This window comes from Pagrus pagrus, assembly GCF_965226575.1.
Source record: "Pagrus pagrus genome assembly, chromosome: 23".
Lineage (NCBI taxonomy): Eukaryota > Metazoa > Chordata > Actinopteri > Spariformes > Sparidae > Pagrus > Pagrus pagrus.
The window spans coordinates 6,428,126-6,437,557 of NC_140205.1; the positions used below are offsets into that span (position 1 = coordinate 6,428,126).

A 9,432-nucleotide genomic window follows, 5' to 3' on the forward strand; every position below is an offset into this window, starting at 1 on the left:
ATGTGGACTTTCTCTTGCTTTTATTGATCAATACATCATCTCCATCTCTATTTCATAGATCCCATGGTGCTGTATGAAGGAGCAGTCACACTGTTGTCACAATGGGATTTTTGGAAAATAAGTTTATTTGCTGAGAGTTAAATGAGAAGATAAATATCACGATCACGTCTGTGGGGTAAATATGAAGCTGTAGCCGACAGCTGGTTAGCTTAGCTTAGTAAAAAGACTGGAGACAGCCACCCTGGCTCCGTCCAAAGCAACACATTTTGTGTAATTAACAGAAAATATTGCAACAAGTACAAAGCCTGATCTTTTCCTAAACTTAAGAAAGCTGTTTTATGAGCTGAACCTAAGGAAGTGGTTTTGTAAGCTAAAGCTTACTATGTAATTTTGTTCACTAAACCTAAGAAAGCAGGTTGTTAGCTAAACCGCTAAAAGTGGTTTTGTTGGTGGGGTAAATATGAAGCAGGAGCCAACAGCTGGTTAGCTTAGCTTTGTAAAAAAGACTGCAAATAGCCACCCTGGCTCTGCAAGTGGTTTTGTTAGCTAAAGCTAACCATGTAGCTAATTTTGTTAGCTAAACCAAAGAAAGCAGTTTGTTAGCTAAATCTAACCAAGTGGTATTGTTAGCTAAACCTAAGAAAGCAGTTTGTTAGCTAAATTTAACCAAGTGGTTTTGTTAGCTAAATTCAACCAAGTGGTTTTGTGGATTCAAGCTAATGGCTGTAGCTTCACTTTTACAGTACAGAGTAAGTATCTCAGCGTACAGTACCTGAGTTACCTCAAGGCCGTGAGGAAGAGGGTGTAAATCTTTGCCTGTTTTAATCCTAATGAAACACTCCCATATATGTGTGACATGTCAGACTCAGACCTGAACAGTAAAAATCAAACACACCCAGGAGGCTGCAGAGGGTCATTTAAAACCCATCAAAATCCAAAAGGGGCAGAAATACTGCTTTCTCACCAAACAAACCCAAGTGCCATTCATAACCACAGTATAACCATCCCCCGGTCCATTTTAAAAACTCCTTTTGATTTATGGGCCACTCAAGGTAAAGAGGAAACCAAATCAGTTTGTCTCGGCAGCAGGAAAGTCTCTGCCGTATCTGGATCGAGGTGGACGTAGACCAGTTTCGAACAACCAAATAGAAAGAAAGTAAATCCTTTTCAGCTTTTATTAATTTTGTTAGACACTACTTGAGCAACATTTTCATGAGATTAGATTCATGTACATTTTCATTTTTCGTAGGATATCAAGCAAACTCATGTCTCCTCTGTGTGGATCGATAACCTGACAGTGCAGAGGAGTCTCCATCTGCTCTCACGCTAGAAATCCCTGATTGAGTTTATTGTTACAGTGTTTGCAATCAAAAACAAATACTTGGCAAAGGAATTCAGCTCTTGAACTTTTCGCAAAAAATCACAGTATCCCCCCCTTTTTTTTTAATCAAAGGAGGTACGACATTATAAATAACACTGAAATTACAAAAAAGTGCAAGTCTATATCAAAAGGCTTGATGTCCTTTAGCAGCTTTAACACACTGTGATATGCCTCCCAACGACACACACCTCTGCTCGATTCATTCAGGCGATCTTGCCCGAGTTATGTCTGCTCCTCACCACACAGTACATGCTGAAACACAGGACGAACATAGACACACCTATGCCCAGCAGTGACAGCTGGACCATCTCCAACATGTCGACACGGGAGAAGAGCTCCTTCTTAAACATGTTGGCCGTTTCTTCATCCAACGCAGCCGTCTGGTTACAGATGGAGATGGAGAAAGAGTCGTTATTACGCAGACGATACACTACTCTACAACTACTAGGCAACATTGTTTTTTTTATCTTACCTCATTCAGCCAAACAATAGGGAATATGGTGTAATCCTTGACTTTCTTAAGCACCCTGCAGGAGAGAGGTTATTAATTAGTGTTCAATAATGCCAGTCGCAATAAAATGTGCAATATTATCTTGAATACATTTATTATTCGTACAATATTCGCTCGTAAGTTGAGAAGATTGAAAACACGTTCATGTTTTGTAGGATCGATATGAAGCGACAGCCAACAGGTGGTCTTTCTGCTTAGCTTAGCTTAGCTTAGCTTAGCACAAACACTGGGAACAGCTGCCCTGGCCCTATCCAAGTGGAACAAATTTGGCCTAGATAGTGAGTAATATCATAATAGTAGAAGAAGTATGAAGAAGAAGAAGACAAAGAAGAAGAAGAAGATGAAGATGAAGAAGACGAAGAAGACAAAAAGGAAGAAGAAGGAGAAGAAGACAATGAAGAAGAAAACGAAGAAGACAAGAAAGACAAAGAAGACAAAAAAGAAGACCAAGAAGAGGAAGAAGAAAAAAAAGACAAAGAGTGAGACAAAAGGAAAGAAGAAGAAGACAAAGAAGGCCAAGAAGAAGAAAAAGAAGAAGACGACAGAGAAGAAGAAGAAGAAGAAGAAGAAGAAGAAGAAGAAGGTGTGCATGAACTACAGGTAATAAACTTCTTTTAAAAGTACAAAGATGTATAATTTCCGATGTTCTTATTGTATCAGCCATGACATTTATCGGATAGCGATCAGCTGAAAAAATATTTGTATCATGCACACTTACAAATAATGCAAACTGGCACATTTACCTAAAACGTTCCCCTAAAAAAAGTGAAGCACAACTTACGTGATGACCTTCGATGGTCCGTACATCATATTCACTTGGATTCTCTTGGCGAACCTCAAAGTGAACCCAGTTATCTGGTGGGAAAACGCCACAAAAAATGAGCTTCAGAGTTTCCACCTCTAAAAGTCAAGAAGATACGTTTTGAGATGCACTTACAGGTTCCACATCCATGAAGGTGTCGTGGTGCTCTTCGCTGGGATTGAGGCCCAGCACGGACTCTCGCAGGGAAGGACTGCCGTAAAGGAAGTGAGGCAGGGAGATGTAGATCGGTTTATCTGTTCAGAAAGACAACACAACATCAGAGGACGGTCTTTAACTTCCTGTTTATTCTAGATAACAAATGAAAACTGACTTTCTTGACACGAGCTGATGTCCAGTACTCCGGCCATGGTGCAGTCCTTGGTGACCTTCGCATCTCTGCAGTAACATTGGTTGTCTGGGTTGACGTTAGGGGCGGCCAGGGTGTTCGGCTGCAGGGTGAAGCGGTACACCTCGATCCCTCTCAGATCCAGGCTCTCCTCATAACTGGCCGACACAGACCTGAAGGCAAAAAAGAGATTAGTTCAACTTCCCACCGTGTCCCCCAGTAATCTCTGGCTCTTTGGCACTGGAAAGCTCTGACCTCTGGTGGTTACTGAGAAGAAAGTCCATGGGTCAAGCTCTCAAATTAAGATGTTAATTGTTATCAAAGCACAGTCAAGACAAGATCAGATGAAACTGCTCCCACAAAAGTGACTCCTCATCACCTGCAGATGTCTGACGAGAAGAAATAGAGAGGCTTCTTCTTATCCACGAAGGGAGCGAACGAAGAAGCATCTGTCCCGTTGATCATGTTGCAGTACGGGTCGTCCCAGAAACTTAAATTCCTGTTGGACAAAATAAAATCAGACATCCAGGGAACCTAAAATATTACAGTTTCAATAAAATGTCACAATGAAAAACAAACACTCACTCTTTTCCGCGCCACTTTTGAATTTTTCCCACTTTAGAGATGTCGTCCTTCCCAGTGAAGACGGTGTAGGGGCCATCGTAGGTGCCGTTGTACTGGGGGGGAAATAGATTTAATTTAATACATTGATATATATTTCTGAGGTTGAGTGTTTTGTCATGGTAACTGCTTACTCACAGGTGAAAATAGGCCTGTGGTGCTGTTCAGCATGGGGTCGTGGTAACCCCACAGCAGCTCCTTGACTGAACGGCGTTGGAACAAAGAGGAGTTGCTGCTCTGTATCATTCTCTCCACCAAGCCGTGCAAAACGGGTGGAGCGAGTGAATAAGCTCCCTGAAAACAAAACAACATGAGACGAATTAAAATTAAAATGTCTTCATCAGTGATCGGTGAGGCAACAGACACTGGAACTGCTTACATTCATCTTTTAATCTTAATGGAATCGTAAGGGGAAGATAAATTGTCCCCATAAACAAAGATTACCATCATGAAATTATGACATCCAAGCTGTTAATAATTTCTATACTCCAACACAATCTTTACCTGGTTGTTCTACTCATAACGGCGACCGTTGTGACTATGAGTAGTTTGCAGTTGCAAAGAAAACAGAGACGCTGGCAAATCGATATCTACCGAGACAAGCAACATCAGCATCCAAAAGGTTTTTAATTAACTTCATTTTTTGTGTCCAAGCTTAGCCAAGTTAGCCAAAATTAGCCAGTTCCGTTAGCTATTCTAGCTAACTTCCATGGCATCTTGCCAGCTAAACACACAAGCTGCCCATTCATGCAAAATGTGCTAAGAGTTGTCAAAGTCAACATGGAAATTAGCATGCTGCATTAGCTATTATAGCTATCTTCCTGGGCAACTTGCCAGGGAAACATGCGAGCTGCCTCAGCTATTTATGAAAAATGTGCGAAGGTTCGTCAAAGTAAACACAAAAATTAGCCCAATGCGTTAGCTATTGTAGCAAATTTCTGGGGCAACTTCCCAGCTACAAAACACTTCCTGCCTATTCATCAAAACATGCAAGAGTCGTCACAGTAAACACAAAAATTTCGCTTGTGTAGCTAACTTCTGGGGCAACTCGCCGACTAAAGCTGCCTATTCATGAAAAACATGCTAAGAGTCATGAGGTAAAATGCAAAAATCAGCCCGCTGCATTAGCTATGCCAGCTAAACATGCTAGCTGCCCATTCATGAAAAATGTGCTAAGAGTTGCTAAGAGTTTTTACCGTTTTCTAATTCTTGGAAATTCAAATTCAAATCTTCATTTTTGGGAGGGTCCATGGGGTTACAAGATAAATCTCAGGAGCTGAAGATGATTAATCGACTATTTCTGCCAAACAAAGTGTCCAAAGAGACGACCTGGGAGGTGTAAATCACCCTGTGGTTACACTCAGCATGTTACCGAGGGTCATGAGCCAAAAAAAAGGTTGTGAACCACCAATAAAGTGAATGGTTGCACACCACAGGCCGGCACAGCTTGAACTGGCATTGCTTGCCTCGTCTGTGGCACAGAGGTGCAGTTAACTATTAACATGGAGTCAGGAATCACCGCACGGTGGGGTGACACTCACTTACAGCCACAACCAGGTTGAGGGCGGTGACTTTGTCCTCCTCTGGTCCCACTGACATGGAGGGCTCAAAGATGGCGCCGAGGGGCAGCAGGAAGGTGGCGGTGTAATTACTGAATGAGACGTTCTCCTTGGGGAGATATCTCGTCCTGAAGGTGGAGATGAGGATGACTTAGATTCTGAATCATCATCACAATGATAAATACAAAAAAAAAAAGAGGTGAACTAATCAAACTTACTTATATGTGTAAGGTCCTCTTTCCTTTACCACTGGAGTTGCACCGTTCTCCACAATCTCCACTGGGTTCTGCACGTCAAAGAACCAGAACTGCCTGTACACCGATGCCCCCGTGGACACCCAGTTGTCATAAGCTGTCGTTCCGTCCTCGATGACGGCTTCCTAAAAACCCCAAGCAGACACACAGACAAGTCTATTTTTAACATGCTTCAAGACTGCCAGCAGGCCACCTACCCCGCTGATACATGAAATGGATGCTCTGTGATGAGAAAAAAAAAGAAAAGGTCGCAACCATTAAAAAATCACAGCTGCTGATCCTGTCACAGATGAAAATGATAAGGCACACTTGGTTTGTCTGCACAGCTTCTTGTTTACCAGCTTTTTTTTTTAAAAAATGCATGCCTCTCATTTCTCCTGATTCACCTTGATCTCCCGCATTCACACCTCCAGTCACTCCCTGCGCTCCAAAAAAACAAAAAAACAAAGGTGAAACTGAGCACCAACGTACCTTGTGCACCGTCCCCCCAATGATGCTGTTCCCCACCGGGATGAGGACGCCTCCCAGAACGGCTAGCAGCGCCCCAAACACAGCTCCGGCTATCAGCCCGCACCCTCTGTTACAGCAGCCCATGGTGGTGTGCGTTCCCTCCGTCTGTCTGCCTGTCTCCCTGCCTGCCTGCCTGCCTGCCTGCCTGCCTTCCCTGGCAGCCTGTTCTCCTTCTGTCTCTGTGTTCTGGTGTGTGCTAGTATGTGCAGCTCATCTGTGTTTGTGTCCCGGCAGCAGCAGCAGCAGCAGCACAGGCGAGCTGTACCATGAGACGAAGCTGACAGAGCAGTTGAGGCCAGGTAAAAGGTACAGACACCTCTGGAAGGCGTCTAGGGACCTCCTATAAATAGAGTTATATAATGGCAAGATAGGTTAAAGTTCCCAGCTGAGAGACGTCTCCCACTGAAGTATCGGTAAACACTATCTGAGCAGGTGATAATGGGCTACAACAGGCTGAGGAGAAAGGTTGAAGGAGGAGTTGCATGAATTAAAAAGTTCAAGTCATGCCATCTTATCCAGCCCTTCATCTCTCGTATCCTCCCCAAAATCTGCTCATCCTAGCGACAAGAAAAGGATGAACGTATGAATTATTAACTACGTCCACATTGTGCAGAGACTGTTTGACTGTGTAATATCAAGGGGGGGGGGTGTTAAAAAATGAATTGCCCCTTATCTCTCTCTCCAAGATATTTCGCCCCGGCTTATCTTGATTCATGACTCTGATAGAAATGCTTTCCATGTCACAGGCATAATCAGCAACAGCGCAACATAAGTTATGCACATGTTGATTGTCAGCACGAAGCATTAGTGATTGTTTTTTAAGAGCGTTCTGCTGTCGGCTGTCCGTCAAGACAAAAGTAGACAAAAGTCACTTAAGGAGCAGTTCACCCCAAAATGAAAATTATTATTCTTATTATCTTCTCACCCCAATGTGGATGGAGAGTCAGGTGAAGTTTCATAGTTTGAAGCCCAAATTTGCACTTTAGCTGTTAATAAGCTAAAAGCGTTAGCATGCACCCCATCTGCAAATATTGTCTTTACATATCAATTTGGGATCTCCAGACACTTGGTTTATGCCGGATAAGCTTTAAGAAGCCATTTTATGTTTCTCTTTTGTCTCTTTTTTACGTTTTAAAACAAGTCCCCATCTACTTTAAGCTGTTGGTGCAACAATGTTTTGCTGTGAAGCTCCAGAAATGTTTCGTGGACTACGAAACTTCACCTGACTGTCCGATCGGCACGAGGGCGAGTAGAAAAAGACTGCGTTTTTATTTTTGGGTGAACTTTTCCTTTAAGCGACAGTCGTGCCAGGGTATGCAGCTTTTGTCTGGGGTACGCTCTAAACAGCAAACAGCGGTACGAGGAGGACAAGTAACTAAAAACCTTCTCGAAAAATTCCGTTTAACACGTGCACTGACAGATTTTATGAGGCTGGTTTGTGACTTTAAAATCTCAGCAAAGAGTCCAAAGGATTGAATCTGTCATCATCAGCATATATTTATTGTTGCTGATTAGGCTCTAAAGTCCCTCGTGACAAGGAAATCATATTTATCACAACAATCGATCAAGATAAGCACGGCGAGACGTCTTTACGAGAGATCATTTATATTCAGCTCCAAAACACTGGATCCTACACTTCCCAGAATGCAACAGAACACCTTTCCTGATATCCTCCCTCGCCTTTAAATGCGCGTATCCATCAAAATCAACACTTCCTGTTTCTAAGCTTCATCATAACCCTGATGACATCATGGTGACGTCATCAGGGGTCGTTTACTGCTTTACTTACTCATACTGTGTGAAATTGTGGACTGCCCCTTTAAAATGACAGCACACTAAGGCCTCACAGCGCTGTAGGACCGAGCGTAGAGTACTTCCCAGTCAATCTATACACTGTACTCCTCTACAGCTCTGTGAAGTTACACATTATCACCACAAGAGGGCGGCAGCATCATTTCCCTCACCGCTCAGTGCTGCCTGTGTGAGTCTCTCTCTACCAAAGACCTTATAACCAACCACACAATCTCACCTGTCTGACTTTATTCTTGACCTTGAAGGTAACGCTTGAACATCTGGATTGGAGTTCAGTTTTCACAGTGCAGGTGAAAAGTTTTATTTTTTCATTTAATTTGGGGTTTTTCAATGTTTTACAAAGGTAAACCCACAAAGGTGTGACCCACCTGCTTCCTCATGGTAACAATACAACACTGAGGATTGTTTTCAGAAGAGAAAGATCTTCACTGGCTGAATAAACAAACTGACCTTAAAGAACAACACAGTTTCACACTGTTTTACTTTGTTTACATGTGGCGGACCCTGCCACCTTTTCTAGCTTCAAACAGTGTTCAGGAACCTTATGTTCCTCTGAGAACAGCTTGTTTATTCAGTTATGGAAAAATAAATATTTCTGGGTTTCATTTTTATTGTAAATATTAAAAACCTTTAGAGGTATGTACCAGTATAACAAAATAAAAGCATGTGGTGGATTCTTGGTTTAAATGGGAGCTTTTCTGATTTCATGTTACCAAACTTTGGTCATTTCCTGTATTATGTATGAAAATTCTGGGTTTGAATTTCTTCTCCAAAAGGAGGAGTGCCCCTCAAACAATCTGTCTGAGTTTGTTCTTGTTAATTCAATTAACAGTGAAAAACAACAGGCAATGAAGCAGAAAGTCAAAATACTCTCCTGTAGGTCCTATCCTGTGTTTATTTGATTGTTTTCTCACTCTGATATCAAAGATCATGTCTTTAGTTTTGTTTAGCTGGAGAGAAACTTGCACGACACCAAGAACAAGCTCACCCACACACACACAATACTCTGGTTGATCGCTGTGTCATCATAAGCTTTGACAATGAAAACATCAGATGAGTTAATCCTACATTTATTTGTATAAAGAGTAAATAAAACTGGAGAAAGAGAAAGAGAATGTGTTTTTAACAAACCAGTTATTTCTTATTCATCCAGAACACCTACAGTGTACATACAAGACAGTAAGCCATCTTATTGTGGTGTGTTTATTTAAATGACTAAATAAATACATGAAACTGAACGCTGACTGTGCATCACATCTAGAAATTGAAGTTTCTTCTTGCATACACACAGCCTGACATAAAAATAAAAGGTACAGTGAAAACGTATTTTATATCGTTGTCCTTTTCCAAGAACCTGATTACACCTCTGTGGTATTTTCTCAGTTAGAGATAATGACATAACCTACTTTGCCTACAGGATACACCCTCTGCCTCTTGTTATCTCAAACCTGGAGAGGGGCCTGGATGACAGAGAGGGAAACCTCCAGCCAGCATAGGATTACAATGGAAAGGTCAGCACCACAAATTTGCATGTGCTCCCAAAAAGGCACATTTGAAATGAAAATTACATGGAAAGTCTGCGATGATTACGACATGGGGACTTGTGTGGGAGATCTTGAAGGGAACGCAGCCAGCC

General features: G+C 42.1%; 1 protein-coding gene across 1 annotated transcript; it reads right to left on the bottom strand.

Annotated features, from left to right (window-relative positions):
• Positions 1-1,161: 1,161 nt before the first annotated feature.
• On the bottom strand, positions 1,162-6,269 carry cd36 (CD36 molecule (CD36 blood group)). The gene is made up of 11 exons (XM_084346394.1): positions 5,946-6,269; positions 5,439-5,599; positions 5,207-5,348; positions 3,800-3,955; positions 3,626-3,717; positions 3,420-3,539; positions 3,026-3,213; positions 2,830-2,948; positions 2,674-2,747; positions 1,854-1,908; positions 1,162-1,761 (listed from the first exon to the last, which is right to left on the bottom strand). Exons 1-11 carry the CDS (start codon positions 6,066-6,068, stop codon positions 1,585-1,587), a joined length of 1,407 nt encoding a protein of 468 aa, XP_084202520.1. The 5' UTR covers positions 6,069-6,269; the 3' UTR covers positions 1,162-1,584.
• Positions 6,270-9,432: the final 3,163 nt, after the last annotated feature.

Coding starts and splice junctions, on each gene's coding strand:
- cd36 (XM_084346394.1), bottom strand. CDS start 6,068: ATGGGCTGCTGTAACAGAGGGTGCGGGCTGATAGCCGGAGCTGTGTTT. Junction 3,956..5,206: donor CCCTCAACCTGGTTGTGGCT/GTAAGTGAGTGT, acceptor TTTTGTTTTCAG/GGAGCTTATTCACTCGCTCC. Junction 3,540..3,625: donor CAAAAGTGGCGCGGAAAAGA/GTGAGTGTTTGT, acceptor TTTGTCCAACAG/GAATTTAAGTTTCTGGGACG.